General features: G+C 39.9%; 1 protein-coding gene across 1 annotated transcript in view; it reads right to left on the reverse strand.

Moving 5' to 3' along the window:
- Positions 1-20,075, reverse strand: part of SCIN (scinderin) — a 113,870-nt gene that overhangs the window by 66,518 nt on the left and 27,277 nt on the right. The window contains exon 4 of the mRNA XM_069729318.1: positions 2,270-2,419. Within this exon, the coding sequence (XP_069585419.1) occupies positions 2,270-2,419 (150 nt within the window). The remainder of the gene's footprint in view (positions 1-2,269; positions 2,420-20,075) is intronic.

A 20,075-nucleotide genomic window follows, 5' to 3' on the forward strand; every position in this document is an offset into this window, starting at 1 on the left:
ACACTATAGAGCTCTGTACGGTAAGAGCGGTCACACTATACAGCTCTGTAATGTAAGAGCGGTCACACTATAGAGCTCTGTACTGTAAGAGCGGTCACACTATAGAGCTCTGTACTGTAAGAGCGGTCACACTATAGAGCTCTGTACTGTAAGAGCGATCACATTATAGAGCTCTGTGCTGTAAGAGCGGTCACACTATAGAGCTGTGTACTGTAAGAGCGGTCACATTATAGAGCTCTGTGCTGTAAGAGCTGTCACACTATAGAGCTCTGTACTGTAAGAGCGGTCACACTATAGAACTCTGTACTGTAAGAGCGGTCACATTATAGAGCTCTGTGCTGTAAGAGCGGTCACACTATAGAGCTCTGTACTGTAAGAGCGGTCACACTATAGAGCTCTGTACTGTAAGAGCGGTCACACTATAGTGCTCTGTACTGTAAGAGCGGTCACACTATAGAGCTCTGTACTGTAAGAGCGGTCACACTATAGAGCTCTGTACTGTAAGAGCGGTCACACTATAGAGCTCTGTACTGTAAGAGCGGTCACACTATAGAGCTCTGTACTGTAAGGGCGGTCACACTATAGAGCTTTGTACTGTAAGAGCGGTCACACTATAGAGCTCTGTACTGTAGGAGCGGTCACACTATAGAGCTCTGTACTGTAACAGCGGTCACACTATAGAGCTCTGTACTGTAAGAGCGGTCACACTATAGAGCTCTGTACTGTAAGAGCGGTCACACTATAGAGCTCTGTACTGTAAGAGCGGTCACACTATAGAGCTCTGTACTGTAAGAGCGGTCACACTATAGAGCTCTGTACTGTAAGAGCGGTCACACTATAGAGCTCTGTACTGTAAGGGCGGTCACACTATAGAGCTCTGTACTATAAGGGCGGTCACACTATAGAGCTCTGTGCTGTAAGAGCTGTCACACTATAGAGCTCTGTACTGTAAGAGCGGTCACAGTATAGAGCTCTGTACTGTAAGAGCCGTGACACTATAGAGCTCTGTACTGTAAGAGCTGTCACACTATAGAGCTTTGTACTGTAAGAGCGGTCACACTATAGAGCTCTGTACTGTAGGAGCGATCACACTATAGAGCTCTGTTCTGTAAGGGCGGTCACACTATAGAGCTCTGTACTGTAAGAGCGGTCACACTATAGAGCTCTGTACTGTAAGAGCGGTCACACTATAGAGCTATGTACTGTAAGAGCGGTCACACTATAGAGCTCTGTACTGTAAGAGCGGTCACACTATAGAGCTCTGTACTGTAGGAGCGGTCACATTATAGAGCTCTGTACTGTAAGGGCGGTCACACTATAGAGCTCTGTACTGTAGGAGCGGTCACACTATAGAGCTCTGTTCTGTAAGGGCGGTCACACTATAGAGCTCTGTACTGTAAGAGCGATCACATTATAGAGCTCTGTACTGTAGGAGCGGTCACATTATAGAGCTCTGTACTGTAAGGGCGGTCACACTATAGAGCTCTGTACTGTAAGAGCGATCACATTATAGAGCTTTGTACTGTAAGGGCGGTCACACTATAGAGCTCTGTTCTGTAAGGGCGGTCACATTATTTTTTATGATATAATACCGCACTCAGCTGAATGTTGCTTCTTGCTGGATGTAAGAAACATAAAAGTGATGGAACCATAACACTATATCTGTTACAGACAACCCTCAGCATGCGAGTAAACGTCTGTGGCATGATCATCACGTGACCAATGGCCATCATCACATGTCTCTGGTTATATGGATGAGACTAGATGGGTTTTTCCAGTACAATAAACAATAAAGTACCCAGAATGCCCTGAATATATCACAAAACTCTGGAGTAACTAGGACATAATGCATGTACCACAATTAGATCAATTAAAGGGGATGTCACGATTCTAGTGAAAACAGGTTCCTTCCATATTAGATTGTGCTGTAGACAGTTTTTTATAGATTGCAATCAGGGATCTGCTATTTCTTTGCCAGAATTACCTTCAAAACGTACTTCAATTTAATATTACTTGCAGTACCCCTTTTCAGCACGATCTTGAGCCAATACTTTCCATAGGTACCAATGAAACAGCGCCCCCATCTCTAGTTATGCGAAACATTATATTCATATGTAGGAACCAATCATTGCAGGACGGTTTATATGTGAAATAATTTGAGACATTTTGTGCAAATATCTCACATCAGAGCTGAGTTACACAATTTGTTGAAATTAAATATAATTTTTTTTTTTACTATTATGTATAAAACATAAGCTCTATCCGATACCTTAGTGAGTTCTGGGGGTTCGCCGCCCTCTTCCACAACCACAAGTCCCGCTCGCCCTTTCCTCTCGTTGTCGCGTATTCCGTTGGCTACTTGCGCTGCCTTGTAGCGCTCGTACTTGTTGCACGTCGATCCGCACCACTGGTAAATCACCTGCAACAGAAGGATTCTGTAAGAATAAGCAGCGGTTCGCCCCATTTACAGCATTCATGGGAATGAAGCAGAGCTGAGTTTGTTATTCAGCACACCGTTGTGTATTTCGTAGATAATTATTGTATTTTGAGCTAAAAAAAAAAAATTACAATTCGGTTATTTTGCACCATTTGCCTTCTATAGCCTCTGTTTATTGCTGGAGTTAACTGAGAGGCGGTCAGTGAGCTCAAGAGAGTTTGTAGCTCTTTTAGGTCTTTTTCTGAGCTCCTATCAGCTGATTTATGACCATGTTAATGTGGAGGGAAACAAAGATCCTGTAAAGCCAAACGGTGCAAAATCTTTAATGAATCCAAATTTTGAAAAATTATTTTTTTAGCCCGATATACCTGCATTTAATATAAAAAAAAAAAAGTCTCCAAAGGAACAAAATCCCTTTAACAACTCTTCATGCCTGATTATATAAATTGGAGTCATCCACCAAGCCGCACACAAATTAGCTGTTAACCCTTTAAATACCTCTTAGTGGCTGAGGTTTCTTTCATGAGTTCTCCAGAAGGTGGATTCATGTGAGCTGAGCCCCCCTGTGCCATTAATAATTGCGGAGCGGACCACCCAAGTTCACTTCTACTGTACCCTGTGCATGTTCATATTTACGACCAATCTACACATATCTTTTTTTTTGAGTCTGTAACCATTAAGACATACAGGTCCTTCTCAAAAAATTAGCATATAGTGTTAAATGTCATTATTTACCATAATGTAATGATTACAATTAAACTTTCATATATTATAGATTCATTATCCACCAACTGAAATTTGTCAGGTCTTTTATTGTTTTAATACTGATGATTTTGGCATACAACTCCTGATAACCCAAAAAACCTGTCTCAATAAATTAGCATATTTCACCCATCCAATCAAATAAAAGTGTTTTTTAATAACAAACAAAAAAACCAACAAATAATAATGTTCAGTTATGCACTCAATACTTGGTGGGGAATCCTTTGGCAGAAATGACTGCTTCAATGCGGCGTGGCATGGAGGCAATCAGCCTGTGACACTGCTGAGATGTTATGGAGGCCCAGGATGCTTCAATAGCGGCCTTAAGCTCATCCAGAGTGTTGGGTCTTGCGTCTCTCAACTTTCTCTTCACAATATCCCACAGATTCTCTATGGGGTTCAGGTCAGGAGAGTTGGCAGGCCAATTGAGCACAGTAATACCATGGTCAGTAAACCATTTACCAGTGGTTTTGGCACTGTGAGCAGCTGCCAGGTCGTGCTGAAAAATGAAATCTTCATCTCCATAAAGCATTTCAGCCGATGGAAGCATGAAGTGCTCCAAAATCTCCTGATAGCTAGCTGCATTGACCCTGCCCTTGATGAAACACAGTGGACCAACACCAGCAGCTGACATGGCACCCCACACCATCACTGACTGTGGGTACTTGACACTGGACTTCAGGCATTTTGGCATTTCCTTCTCCCCAGTCTTCCTCCAGACTCTGGCACCTTGATTTCCGAATGACATGCAAAATTTGCTTTCATCAGAAAAAAGTGCTTGGGACCACTTAGCAACAGTCCAGTGCTGCTTCTCTGTAGCCCAGGTCAGGCGCCTCTGCCGCTGTTTATGGTTCAAAAGTGGCTTTACCTGGGGAATGCGGCACCTGTAGCCCATTTCCTGCACACGCCTGTGCACGGTGGCTCTGGATGTTTCCACACCAGACTCAGTCCACTGCTTCCTCAGGTTCCCCAAGGTCTGGAATCGGTCCTTCTCCACAATCTTCCTCAGGGTCCGGTCTCCTCTTCTCGTTGTACAGCGTTTTCTGCCACATTGTTTCCTTCCAACAGACTTACCATTGAGGTGCCTTGATACAGCACTCTGGGAACAGCCTATTTGTTGAGAAATTTCTTTCTGGGTCTTACCCTCTTGCTTGAGGGTGTCAATGATGGCCTTCTTGACATCTGTCAGGTCGCTAGTCTTACCCATGATGGGGGTTTTGAGTAATGAACCAGGCAGGGAGTTTATAAAAGCCTCAGGTATCTTTTGCATGTGTTTAGAGTTAATTAGTTGATTCAGAAGATTAGGGTAATAGGTCGTTTAGAGAACCTTTTCTTGATATGCTAATTTATTGAGACAGGTTTTTTGGGTTATCAGGAGTTGTATGCCAAAATCATCAGTATTAAAACAATAAAAGACCTGACAAATTTCAGTTGGTGGATAATGAATCTATAATATATGAAAGTTTAATTGTAATCATTACATTATGGTAAATAATGAAATTTAACACTATATGCTAATTTTTTGAGAAGGACCTGTAGGTCGGCATAGGAGCTGCATACACAGAACGACGAAGAGATTTTTTGCAATGTTTCCTTTTTATTCCTTTAGATACAATGTAGCGATAACCGTGTTCCAAAGGAGACAAACACTTCGTCTCTGCTACATGGATTCATTTTATATGTTGCGTTTTCTTGAAACACTGACCGCTTTTATTATAATTCATATTTGCACATGGAAATAAAACATGATGAATGGCCGAGCCGTGGTTATTAATTGATATATTTATAGAGGACTAATAAAGGTTATCGTCGTCTTTACGACTGCGCTGAGCCAGATGCGACTTCTCTAATCCTATTCCAGAAACATAGTCCAGTTGCTGTTTTCAGAAGATTAAACTAACTTCCAGAAATACCTTTATTTATCTTGCAGGGACAGCGCCACTCTTGTCTGTATGGCGGAGTCTGGTATTGCAGCTAAGTTATATATTCAGTTACACAGTTCAGATAAAGCCGAACGGACACATTGCTGCTCGGGGACAATGTGATGTTCTTTAATGCATGAAGTGCCATCTGACCCTGCAAATTTCTGCGTAGGTAATCAGATATTATACTTCCTATATCTGAGGTATAAGGCTATGTGCACACGTTGCGGAATTTCTGGTGCGGATTCTGCTTCTCTTGGCAGACAACTCAGGTGCGGATTTGTCGCGTTTTTTGTGCGGATTTTGTGCGGATTTTTTGTGGATTTCCTGCGTTTTTTACCTCTGCGGATTTCTATAATGGAATGGGTACAAAAACGCTGCAGATCCACAAAAAAAGAAGTGACATGCTACTTCTTTTAATCCGCGGCGTTTCTGCACGGAAGTTTCCGCACCATTAGCACAGTGGGTTTTTTTTTTCTCATTGATTTACATAATACTGTAAATCACTTGCGGATCTGCAGCGCTTCTGCACTGCAAAAAACGCTGCGGATCCGCAGAGAATCCGCAACGTGTGCACATAGCCTTAGACTTTCAAAAATTGAGACCAGAAAAAATCCAACATAATTTCCACATTTGGAACTGTTAGATATATAACATATAAGATGAAAAAAATAAAAGGGAGAATGTGCAGCACATATATTATTGGTGTTCCTTTAGGGTTTGTGCGCACATTCCATAGTGTACGGCTATGTGCACACGTTGGGGTTTTGACGCAGCCGATCTGCAGCGGTTTCCCATGAGTTTACAGTACCATGTAAACCTATGGAAACCAAAATCGGCTGTGCACATGCTGCGGAAACGTAGCGTTGTTTATTCCGCAGCATGTCAATTCTTTGTGCGGATTCCGCAGCGGTTTACACCTGCTCCATAATGGGAATCCGCAGGTGTAAAACCGCAGGTGGAATCCACACAAAATCCGCAAAGAAAATGCGATAAATCCACGGTAATTCCGCAGGTAATCCGCAGTGCGGTTTATCTGCGGATTTACCAAAACAGGTGCGGAAAAATCCGCAGAGGTTCCATCTACGTGTCCACGTGGCCTAAGAATCCCTGAGCCCCACCACAACCTGCACAAGGCATAGGAAATATATTCATTTTTTTTCTTGCTGTTCTTTTAAGAACAATCATTAACAGTCCTGCGTCTAAAAGGAGCTCGTAATTGTGGCTGAAATGTGGGAAGTCACTAAAGTGTTTACTATAATCAGGAGAACATGTCAGCGAGCAATAATGTGTGTGCAAGAGTCATAATAATCATTGCTGACCGATACATGTCACCGGAGCCGCGTACATAACACACAATCACTATTCATCATCACATCAGATTGTGCTAAAGGAAGTCATATTTACACAGAATGTATGAAAGTGTATATCATGTGCAGATTATTACACAGAATGGATCAAATGTACAGAGATATACAGATTTATACATAGGTTTAGTATAATAGCTGTTATATTCTCACACAACGGGTGAGTATTATAGCAGTTATATTCTGGCATATAAGGGCAACATTATAGTAGTAATATTCTTGTACATAGGGGCAGTATTATAGTAGTTATATTCTTGTACATAGGAGCCGTATTATAGTAGTTATATTCTTGTACATAGGGGCAGTATTATAGTACTTATATTCTTGTACATAGGAGCAGTATTATAGTAGTTATATTCTTGTACATAGGAGCAGTATTATAGTAGTTATATTCTTGTACATAGGGAGCAGTATTATAGTAGTTATATTCTTGTACATAGGGGCAGTATTATAGTAGTTATATTCTTGTACATAGGGAGCAGTATTATAGTAGTTATATTCTTGTACATAGGAGCAGTATTATAGTAGTTATATTCTTGTACATAGGAGCAGTATTATAGTAGTTATATTCTTGTACATAGGGGCAGTATTATAGTAGTTATATTCTTGTACATAGGAGCAGTATTATAGTAGTTATATTCTTGTACATAGGGAGCAGTATTATAGTAGTTATATTCTTGTACATAGGGAGCAGTATTATAGTAGTTATATTCTTGTACATGGGGGCAGGATTATAGTAGTTATATTCCTGTACATGGGGGCAGTATTATAGTAGTTATATTCTTGTACATAGGGGCAGTATTATAGTAGTTATATTCTTGTACATAGGAGCAGTATTATAGTAGTTATATTCTTGTACATAGGAGCAGTATTATAGTAGTTATATTCTTGTACATAGGGAGCAGTATTATAGTAGTTATATTCTTGTACATAGGGGCAGTATTATAGTAGTTATATTCTTGTACATAGGAGCAGTATTATAGTAGTTATATTCTTGTACATGGGGGCAGGATTATAGTAGTTATATTCTTGTACATAGGAGCAGTATTATAGTAGTTATATTCTTGTACATAGGGGCAGTATTACAGTAGTTATATTCTTGTACATAGGAGCAGTATTATAGTAGTTATATTCTTGTACATAGGGGCAGGATTATACTAGTTATATTCTTGTACATGGGGGCAGGATTATAGTAGTTATATTCCTGTACATAGGAGCCGTATTATAGTAGTTATATTCTTGTACATAGGGGCAGTATTACAGTAGTTATATTCTTGTACATAGGAGCAGTATTATAGTAGTTATATTCTTGTACATAGGGGCAGTATTATAGTAGTTATATTCTTGTACATAGGAGCAGTATTATAGTAGTTATATTCTTGTACATAGGGGCAGGATTATAGTAGTTATATTCTTGTACATAGGGGCAGTATTATAGTAGTTATATTCTTGTACATAGGGAGCAGTATTATAGTAGTTATATTCTTGTACATAGGGGCAGTATTATAGTAGTTATATTCTTGTACATAGGAGCAGTATTATAGTAGTTATATTCTTGTACATAGGGGCAGTATTACAGTAGTTATATTCTTGTACATAGGAGCAGTATTATAGTAGTTATATTCTTGTACATAGGGGCAGGATTATACTAGTTATATTCTTGTACATGGGGGCAGGATTATAGTAGTTATATTCCTGTACATAGGAGCAGTATTATAGTAGTTATATTCCTGTACATAGGAGCAGTATTATAGTAGTTATATTCTTGTACATAGGGGCAGTATTACAGTAGTTATATTCTTGTACATAGGAGCAGTATTATAGTAGTTATATTCTTGTACATAGGGGCAGGATTATAGTAGTTATATTCTTGTACATAGGAGCAGTATTATAGTAGTTATATTCTTGTACATAGGGGCAGTATTATAGTAGTTATATTCTTGCACACAGGGGCAGTATTATAGTAGTTATATTCTGTACATAGGCGGCAGTATTATAGTAGCTATATTCTTGCACATAGGAGCAGTATTATAGTAGTTATATTCTTGTACATAGGGGCAGTATTATAGTAGTTATATTCTTGTACATAGGAGCAGTATTATAGTAGTTATATTCTTGTACATAGGGGCAGGATTATAGTAGTTATATTCTTGTACATAGGAGCAGTATTATAGTAGTTATATTCTTGTACATAGGGGCAGTATTATAGTAGTTATATTCTTGCACACAGGGGCAGTATTATAGTAGTTATATTCTGTACATAGGCGGCAGTATTATAGTAGCTATATTCTTGCACATAGGAGCAGTATTATAGTAGTTATATTCTTGCACACAGGGGCAGTATTATAGTAGTTATATTCTTGTACATAGGAGCAGTATTATAGCAGCTATATTCTTGCACATAGGAGCAGTGTTATAGTAGTTATATTCTTGCACATAGGAGCACTATTATAGTAGTTATATTCTTGCACACAGGGGCAGTATTATAGTAGTTATATTCTTGTACATAGGAGCAGTATTATAGCAGCTATATTCTTGTACATAGGAGCAGTATTATAGTAGTTATATTCTTGCACATAGGAGCACTATTATAGTAGTTATATTCTTGCACACAGGGGCAGTATTATAGTAGTTATATTCTTGTATATAGGGGCAGTATTATAGTAGTTATATTCTTGTACATAGGGATCAATATTATAGTGGATATATTCTTGTACATAAGAGCAGTATTATAGTAGTTATATTCTTGTACATAGGGAGCAGTACTATAGTAGATATATATTATTTTATATAGGAGCAGTAATATAGTAGTTATATTCTTGTACATAGGGGCAGTATTATAGTAGTTATATTCTTGTACATAGGGGCAGTATTATAGTAGTTATATTCTTGTACATAGGGGCAGTATTATAGTAGTTATATTCTTGTACATAGGGGCAGTATTATAGTAGTTATATTCTTGTACATAGAGGCAGTATTATAGTAGTTATATTCTTGTACATAGGGGCAGTATTATAGTAGTTATATTCTTGTACATAGGGGCAGTATTATAGTAGTTATATTCTTGTACATAGGGGCAGTATTATAGTAGTTATATTCTTGTACATAGGGGCAGTATTATAGTAGTTATATTCCTGTACACAGGAGCAGTATTATAGTAGTTATATTCTTGCACATATGAGCAGTATTATAGTAGTTACTCCTTCCATTTCAATATGATCGCTTGCACAGTGCTCCTTGGGATGTTAAAGTTTTGGAAATCATTTTGTATCCAAATCCGGCTTTAAGCTTCTCCACAACAGTATCACGGACCTGCCTGTTGTGTTCCTTGGTCTTCATGATGCTCTCTGTGCTTCACACAGAACCCTGAGACAGAGCAGGTGCATTTATACGGAGACTTGATTACACACAGGTGGATTATATTTATCATCATTAGGCATTTAGGACAACACTGGATCATTCAGAGATCCACAATGAACTTCTGGAGTGAGTTTGCTGCACTGAAAGTAAAGGGGCTGAATAATATTGCACGCCCCACTTTTCAGTTTTTGAATTTCCACAAAAATGTAAAATAACCAATAAATTCATCAACTTCACAATTCTGTTTCACTTGTTGTTGATTCTTCACCAAAAATTTACATTTGGTATCTTTATGTGTGAAGCATGATATGTGGGAAAAGGATGAAAAGTTCCAGGGGGCCGAATACTTTCGCAAGGCACTGTAACGGTAATTATAATTAGTATACACAATGTTTTATTTCCTGGTGGTTGCAACTTGCAGCCATATTCAGGAAGATTTCTCCCGATTATATATATATACTATATATTATATAGTCAAGATACAACAAGCTTAATCTTTCATGCTGGGGAACTTTGCATCTTTTAGTATTTTTCGTCTGTGGTTTTCACTCTTGTTCCTCTTCCTCTGTAAACTGTTGCCTTAGGATGATATTTAGCGGCTGCTAATACTGAAACCGTGACAAGTACTGAGATTTTTTTTCCAGGATGTAAGATAATGATAATTCTCTTCTGTATTTTGTAACCAGCAAAGCAAAAATAAAATGACTCGCAGATCTGGTTCTTCTGCATTACTGAAGCTCACTTGCCAAGACTTTCACATTTCTTAGCTCCTGAGCGCAGACATAATATTCTAGCCTGACTGTAACTTTCGACATTCGCAGCAATAAAGGACTTTCACCAAATGTTTCCCTTTCCTTTTATCCTTTGATTTGGTAACTTTTTTTAGCAAACCAAAGACAGCCATAAATTAGAGGCATTGCATGTACTGTATACATATACAGTAGAAGTAGAGTGCACTTAACACTTTTCTCTATGTATTTGGTTTATTCTTAAAACCTTTCAACTATAGATGATCAAAAAGATTAGCAGCCACCAGACACAAGCCCTAGAACATCCTGCTTTTTTTTTTTTAACGAGATCTATGCTCCACTATTTTTGGTCCCAGAGTTACAAACTTTTTGGATAAGCCAAAATAATAAAGTTAAAAAATATAGTTAAATGATAAAATCCATTCTGTCTGCCGTCACCACTACATCCAGTTTACTGTTTATTGCTTTATTATTATGTTTAATGTCTAACTTGTATATAACGAGCTCCTCAGCTCCCTCTAGTGGTGGCTGCAGGCAGCTAGAATGTGATCCTTTAGCTCACGTCTGTGCAAGGAATTTAAGGTTCAAGGAAACTTGAGTCTCCACCAATTGTCAGGATATTACATAACAATAATTAGCAGATGTTTTGGAAATATATTGAATTAAAAGAATATAAATTTGTTCTGTAAAGTTATACAGAAGTAGAGTTAGCAAAAAATAAAAAAAATAAAAGATTCGAGAAGTCAGCCCAGTATTGGCTAGGTCTGTGTGGGCATAATTCATACTTGAAAACTTTTTGTTATGTTTGTCTAGGAGGTGTGTGATGAGAGCAATCACACTTTTTTTTCAGGCCGGACACATCCCATTTCTCATGTCCAGGATTGGGCTGATGACACAGGATCCCGGTGTTACGCTCAAGAAACCTCCGGGAAAAGCTCCTATACGGGAGGTTGTGGGAGGCTTCACCAGGCACTTATGAGGTTGACCAACCTTTCTGGTAGTCTGGTAGGTATTATAGATGAGCAAACACTTATTACTTGAGTATCTGGGTGCTTGGATGAGCTCGTTACTCAGCGAGCCTTTGGCGGTGCCCGATGTAAAATTTGATTCCCCGCCCCGCATCTTTGGCGCCTGTTACTCAGCCAATAAGCATGCTGGGATTGCCTGTGCGTCACTGTAATGCTGTAGCCATCTTGGTTGTGGCATTACTGTGATTGGCTGTCTGTGTGACATCATCAAAGGTTATAAAAGGACAGGCGCACATCTGCATTGTTTTATAATCCGCCTGATCCCAAATGCTCTTTACCAGGGCTCTCCCTTACTGTGTGCCATTAGGTACCATTGTCCCCATTTTGAGGCAAAATGGCCTTTAGGTCCCTTAAGCACCAGGACCTTGGTTTTATACAACCTCTACAGCTTTGACCCTGTTCATAGAGACAAACCTACACCACCTGGTATCAACCTATTCCTTTTATGAAGGCAGGTGTGCATGTCTATGGGAAAGTCAGGAGAGATGGTGGTCTACATAAAGGTGCTGTCTAAAGATCTGCCTAAAGCCGTTGAGATCCTGGCTGATGTGGTACAGAATTAGAGCCTTGAGGACTTTCAAACCTAGAAGACACGCAAGGTGGAGCTGAGGGAGATACAGGAGCTCGACTCCAACCTCAAAGAAGTGAAATTTGACTATCTACAGCCAACGCATTTCAATGAACCCCCCTCGGCTAAATCATTGAGGGGTCATCAGAAAACGTGAAGAAGTTCACACAGGTCTATCTATTGGAGAACATCAACCTATATTCAGCAAACAGCTTCCCATTGTTTTTTATTGGCTTTGGTAACCCACTCTCCTCAAGTACTGAGTGAACAGATGCCAAGATGGCACCAACATCACACCCTTAACGATCATTATCGCTTTACAGTTTATCAACCACCTAAAACTACCACCTGAACCTAACCACCCAAAACAACCACCTGAACCATTTTGCACAACAATTCGCTCAAAAACATAGACTCAAATGCACATAAAAGTATGAAGCCTCAGCTGAAGAATGGGATTTTTTGGAGTCTATAGCTATAACTAGAGATGTGGTTATTCACCACAGCCGTGCGAAGAAGAAGAAGAAGACTAACAGCAAGTCTAGCTTAGTTTTGCTTTTCGTCATCAAAAGAACCTTATTTGGTTTAAGGTACCCAAAGTTTTGCAGAAAGATTCACATCTCTTCTAGTGAACCACAGAAAGCTACCATTTCCTTGCAAGATGCACGCACTAGTAAGATGAGAATACATCTTATGGGAAACTAATATTAAAATCTTGTGACAAAAATAATAAAAAAGACATTTCTACCGTCCAGTAACTCCAACTCAAAGGCTAGACATTTCAACTCAATTCTAGACATTTACTAATATTATTAATATTACACCTACTACATATTGGGATAGAATCTTGGAGATGGGACTATCCCTTTAAGGGTCAAATTCACAATGACATACCAAAAACAAAGCAATCACAAATATATGGGTGAGTTTTACTATTATAGTTAAGATCTAGGAGGAAAATTGGTGTTTTTGAAATATTTTTATTTTCCGAAGAAGTAGCTATAATTGCATCCTAAGAGCTAAAACTTATAAATATATGGATGGAAACAAAACAATAAGTTACCTGTCATGGGGTTACCGCGACAGTGTGGAGCCATAAGACCACAGCATCTGATTGCACCTACTCCGGCGCTGAGAACAAGCACTTCTCCTTCATTTTAAATGTGTTTATTCCTTCCTGCAGAACAGGAGTTAATCGGCCATGTTGGAAATCCCTGTGCTCACAGCTGAGCTTGGTTAGCCACTCCTTTTCTCTTTATAATCTGGGCTCTGTTACTAATCCTTGTCAGAGTTAGCATTTGCTCTCTGGCTATCGGTGGGAGAGGAGTTCATATAAGAAGGAGAGTTGGAGGAGTTATCAGTGACTGTCACTTGGTTTGTATGTGTGGTAATTCCCTATCCTTCTCTGTTTTGGTTTATTCCCCTATCTCTACACCCCGGTGCATTCCGCTGTTATATGTGAGTGAATATTTTTTATGCCTGGATTTTTCTGTTAACCCTTGTTTGTGTTGCCTGGTTTGTCGGGTTGGTGCACTAGGGTGCACAGTAGCGCCCCTCTTCCCATGGTGGGTGAAGAGAACAGTTAAAGGGCTAACTCAGGAGAGAAGGCAAGAGCGGAGGCATCGGCATCTTCGCCATCTCTGGCAACTTTGCCAGAGCAGGGCAAGCTAGGGCACCCCCTAGTGTAAGGGACAGAGAAGGAGCCTCTGGTCCCGGGTCACCTGACAGCTGTATCGTGACATGATCCCTTAGAGTAAGGATCATGATGAACTTTTTGAACTTCAATATATAGGTCCGATCTTTACTTGCTGTCAGGAATTTAGCTGTAAAGAGTGCAGAGGTATCAACTGGATATCTCCAAAGACATAAGAAGATACCAATGTTATAAATGGCACATTATAATTTGTGGCCATTGTTATTCATTATACATCGAGCCCCATGAGCTTCAACTTACACCTCTTTCAATTATTATTTGTTTAATATAATTATTACTGCGTAATGTAGTCATAAGGTACCGTCACACTCAGCAACTTTGCAAAGAGAACGACAACAATCCGTGACATTGCAGCGTCCTGGATAGCGATCTTATTGTGTTTGACATGCAGCAGCGATCTGGATCCCGCTGTGCCATTGCTGGTCGGAGCTAGATCACTCCTGCATCGTTCTGGAGTTGCTGTGTTTGACGTCTCTACAGCGACCTAAACAGCGACGCTCCAGCGATCTAGTTTAGGTCGGCTCGTTGTCTATATCGCTGCAGCGTTGCTGAGTGTGATGGTACCTTTAGTTTCCAAGGAATCCTATCTCATTTTATAGCTGCCACAACAGACGGCAGATGAACCAAAACTGACCCAGATGTACTCAGTTTTCCACAATCATAAATTAATGTAGTTTTTTGCTGTTTTTCAATTCAAAGGTTGTAATTGTACACATACCTACTCCATGTAGACTTCATGGAGTCTATAACAAGTGCTGTTCTTATCACTGGGGCAGTGTTATAACCCATGGCGGTTCCCTTTTTTTAACCTTTACTTATTAATATATTATCTATCTATGCATGAGAATATGTTTTTTTAATCAATGAGCTAATGATTGTGTATCGTTTTGCCTAGTATGCTGCAAAATGTTAATTTTTTTTGCATATATACAGAAAAAAGAAGTTAATGTTCGATTATTTCATATATTTGGAACAATATAATGTATCAGTAATACTTATATTGTAATACTATAAATATAAAATAAATTAATAAAGTAATACTGTAACAGTAAAACAATAATATAATACAGTAATACCAACCACTTCCAAACACTATACTATATACAAATTTTTGCAATACTTTGCTTTTTTGCTGCCTGTAGACTAGACAATACTTACATAATATCCAGCAGTGAAATGTCAGTTCTGCCCTAATGTTTATCCAAGCCGATCTAATTGGCACACTGAACAGAGTCTTTTTGTGTTTGATCGCGTAGACAGAAAAAAACAAACAATTGTCTCATAATATGAGAAAAAGTCTTATAAATCTGATACAAGGTTTACAAAATAGATCCTAGTAAATGTGCTTTCATAGTTTATATGTGCAGCTACATCAACCGCTCACATATATGCCATAGACTATAATAGAGAGTAGACTATAAGCTTGACTTGCTCTCTCCTCCTTTCCTACCTTCCTCGGCTGCCATCAATCATTTTTCTGAACACGTGTGGGGTCACTTGTGTGATTAAGTTCTGTCTTTTGTTCCAGTCGAACAACTATCAGACAAGGAACACGCAATTGACAATAATGGGTGTCGGGGACAACTCAATCCCTCCCCTTTCTATGTCTATTCTCACTACATCTCCCTTTGAAATCAATAGGTTTTGTATCGTTTTGTTTCTCAGTCTATATCACTAATTATCATCAACAGAATAACCTCACAGATATATATTGTCCATGAAAAAAACTGTCCAAGAAACTCTACGGTGCGGGATATTATGTTGTAAAAGTTTAGATAAATTGTAAAGAGAAACACTTCAAAAGCTATGGAAACCATTGACGTAAAGAAATATATTATTCCTTATTTTAGTGGTTAACTTTAGTTACTAAGTTTCATTTCTTCGTTCATATTTAGACCACTGATTTGAGAGTCCAAGTTTCAAATTTTTTTTTCCTTGCAAAAGTGTCTCTCCCAGTAATATAGGCTGGATTTGATGTCTAATTAACAAAAACTGACATGTTGGATACACATACACACTTATAGTTCCAAACCGGAACCAATATTGAAGGAAAGGGCAACTCCCTACATAATGGAATCCTACAAAAAAAAACAATGGAGCAAATTGCCATGAAAAATGAGGTGAGATGAGACAGTAATATCAGTGACGTATCAAAATTGTTATTATTAAATGCTCACTCATATACAAGGTAAGGGTGTAAATAACATGGATTTGATGTCTGTATACTTCCCCACAGTAATATAGTACTTAATATAGACTGGATGTAAGGCCTTTGTGCCTCATCCTCTGATAATATAAGCTGGAAATGAGGTTTGTGTCTGTCCTAGTAAAACAGAATGCAACCCCAACAAATAAAGCCTGGATGTGACGTCTGAGTGTCCTTCAGTAATATAGGCTGGATGTAAGGTCTGTGTGTCCTCCAGTAATATAGGATGGATGGGAGGTATGGGTGTTCTCGATAATATAGGCTGGATGTGAGGTCTGTGTGTCTCTCTCAGTAATATAGGCTGGATGTGAGATCTATGTGTCTCTATCAGTAATATAGGCTGGATGTGATATATGTGTGTCTCTCCTAGTAATATAGGTTGAATGTGAGGTCTGTATGTCTCTCCCAGTAATATAAACTGGATTTGAGGTATGTGTCTCTCTCTCAGTAATATAGACTGGATGTGAGGTCTGTGTGTGTCTCTATCAGTAATACAGGCTGGATGTGAGGTCTGTGTGTCTCTCCCAGTAATATAGGCTGGATATGAGGTGTCTCTCCCTAAAATATAGGCTGGATGTGAGGTCTGTGTGTCTGTCTCAGTAATATAGGCTGGATGTAAGGTCTGTGTGTCTCTATCAGTAATATAGGCTGGATGTGATATATGTGTGTCTCTCAAAGTAATGTAGGTTGGATATGAGGTCTGTATGTCTCTCCCAGTAATATAGACTGGATGTGAGGTATGTGTCTCTTTCTCAGTAATATAGACTGGTTGTGAGGTCTGTGTGTGTCTCTATCAGTAATACAGGCTAGATGTGAAGGTCTGTGTGTCTCTCCCAGTAATGTGAGGATGTGAGGTATGTGTCTATCCCAGTAATATAGGCTGGATGTGAGGTATGTGTGTCTCTCCCAGTAATATAGGCTGGATGTGAGGTATGTGTCTCTCTCCCAGTAATATAGGTTGGATGTGAGGTCTGTGTGTCTCTCATAGTAATATAGGTTGGATGTGAGGTCTGTGTGTGTCTCTATCAGTAATATAGGCTGGATGCAAGGTCGGTATGTCTCTCTCAATAATATAGGCTGGATGTGAGGTCTGTGTCTCTCTCTCAGTAATATAGGCTGCATGTGAGGTCTGTGTGTCTCTCCCAGTAATATAGGTTGGATGTGAGGTCTGTGTGTCTCTCCCAGTAATATAGACTGGATGTGAGGTATGTGTCTCTCTCAGTAATATAGGCTGGATGTGAGGTCTGTGTGTGTTTCTATCAGTAATACAGGCTGGATCTGAGGTCTGTGTGTGTCTCTATCAGTAATATAGACTGGATGTTAGGTCTGTGTGTGTCTCTATCAGTAATACAGGCTGGATGTGAGGTCTGTGTGTCTCTCCCAGTAATATAGGCTGGATGTGAGGTGTCTCTCCCAGTAATATAGGCTGGATGTGAGGTCTGTGTGTCTCTCCCAGCAATATAGGCTGGATGTGAGGTCTGTGTGTCTCTATGAGTAATATAGGCTGGATGTAAGGTCTGTATGTCTCTCTCAGTAATATAGGCTGGATGTGAGGCCTGTGTCTCTCTCAGTAATATAGGCTGGATGTGAGGTCTGTGTGTCTCTATCAGTAATATAGGCTGGATGTAAGGTCTGTATGTCTCTCTCAGTAATATAGGCTGGATGTGACGTCTGTGTGTCTCTCCCAGTAATATAGGCTGGATGTGAGGTCTCTGTGTCTCTCCCAGTAATATAGGCTGGATATGAGGTCTGTGTATCTCTCCCAGTAATATAGGCTGGATGTGAGGTCTGTGTGTCTCTCCCAGTAATATAGGCTGGATGTGAGGTCTCTGTGTCTCTCCCAGTAATATAGGCTGGATATGAGGTCTGTGTATCTCTCCCAGTAATATAGGCTGGATGTGAGGTCTGTGTGTCTCTCCCAGTAATATAGGCTGGATGTGATGTCTGTGTGTCTCTCCCTGTAATATAGGCTGGATGTGAGGTCTGTGTGTCTCTATCAGTAATATAGGCTGGATGTAAGGTCTGTATGTCTCTCTCAGTAATATAGGCTGGATGTGAGGTCTGTGTGTCTCTCCCAGTAATATAGGCTGGATATGAGGTCTGTGTGTCTCTCCCAGTAATATAGGCTGGATGTGATGTCTGTGTGTCTCTCCCAGTAATATAGGCTGGATGTGAGGTCTGTGCATCTCTCCCAGTAATATAGGCTGGTTGTGAGGTCTGTGTGTCTCTCCCAGTAATATAGGCTGGATGTGAGCTCTGTGTGTCTCTCCCAGTAATATAGGCTAGATGTGAGGTCTGTGTGTCTCTCCCAGTAATATAGGCTGGATATGAGGTCTGTGTATCTCTCCCAGTAATATAGGCTGGATGTGAGGTCTGTGTGTCTCTCCCAGTAATATAGGCTGGATGTGAGGTCTGTGTGTCTCTCCCAGTAATATAGGCTGGATGTGAGGTCTGTGTGTCTCTATCAGTAATATAGGCTGGATGTGAGCTCTGTGTGTCTCTCCCAGTAATATAGGCTGGATGTGAGGTCTGTGTGTCTCTATCAGTAATATAGGCTGGATGTGAGCTCTGTGTGTCTCTCCCAGTAATATAGGCTGGATGTGAGGTCTGTGTGTCTCTCCCAGTAATATAGGCTGGATGTGAGGTCTGTGTGTCTCTCCCAGTAATATAGGCTGGATGTGAGGTCTGTGTATCTCTCCCAGTAATATAGGCTGGATGTGAGGTCTGTGTGTCTCTCCCAGTAATATAGGCTGGATGTGAGCTCTGTGTGTCTCTCCCAGTAATATAGGCTAGATGTGAGGTCTGTGTGTCTCTCCCAGTAATATAGGCTAGATGTGAGGTCTGTGTGTCTCTCCCAGTAATATAGGCTGGATGTGAGGTCTGTGTGTCTCTCCCAGTAATATAGGCTGGATGTGAGGTCTGTGTGTCTCTCCCAGTAATATAGGCTGGATGTGAGGTCTGTGTGTCTCTCCCAGTAATATAGGCTGGATGTGAGCTCTGTGTGTCTCGCCCAGTAATATAGGCTGGATGTGAGCTCTGTGTGTCTCTCCCAGTAATATAGGCTGGATGTGAGGTATGTGTGTCTCTCCCAGTAATATAGGCTGGATGTGAGGTCTGTGTGTCTCTCCCAGTAATATAGGCTGGATGTGAGGTCTGGGTGCATCCTGGGTGCTGCTGTTTGCTCCATGCATATCTAGAAACTTTCCTTCCTTTTCACACTGTTGACATCTGTTTACAACACCCTCACCTGCTGCTATCTCTAGCAATGAGTGAACGGAGGAAGAGAGTAGAGAGAGACATCAGAAGTGAGCAGGAATATTGTGGACAACTCAGCTAGATAAAAAAAACAGACAACCTGCAGCAGCAAAATGAACAATTTTACGATTATTATTTAGAATGTTGCTAAACTTTGCATTAAGGAAGGAAATGAGCAATGAAAATAAATCTGCGTGCACCGTCTTTCAGAAAATACTGACAGGTACAAGGTGGGATTCCTAGAGCAGAATCTAAGGTTGGTGAATGAATGAGAAATTCAAAGAATGCAAGGAGAAAGGTAATGTACCGCCACCAAATATAACACAGTATGTCAAGTTTTTTTTCAGGAATGTTACTATAAGGGGATGTGCCAGCTGACAAGCAATAGACGCAGTCCATTAACAAACAGCAGAATTGTGAGTTCAGCTCTGGAGTATGATACATACCAGTACAGTAAATTATATTTGACTTACAACTAAGCCTCATTGAAGTAAGTAAGTTTAGCGCCGCTGTTTCTGGGAGAACGAAGACAGTAGTACGTAGGGCAGAGCGTTCACGTGAGTCTTATGTATGCACAACTCCATCACTGCACGTCAATCCAATACATGCCGAGTATGAGTAATCAGTAAATCCTGCCGCTGGGGGATGACTCATGGAAAAAGACATTTACAGTGCCTCGAAAAAGTATTCTATGAACTTTTCCACAT

The sequence above is a fragment of the Ranitomeya imitator genome, chromosome 6 (genome assembly GCF_032444005.1).
Source record: "Ranitomeya imitator isolate aRanImi1 chromosome 6, aRanImi1.pri, whole genome shotgun sequence".
NCBI classification, from domain to species: Eukaryota; Metazoa; Chordata; class Amphibia; order Anura; family Dendrobatidae; genus Ranitomeya; species Ranitomeya imitator.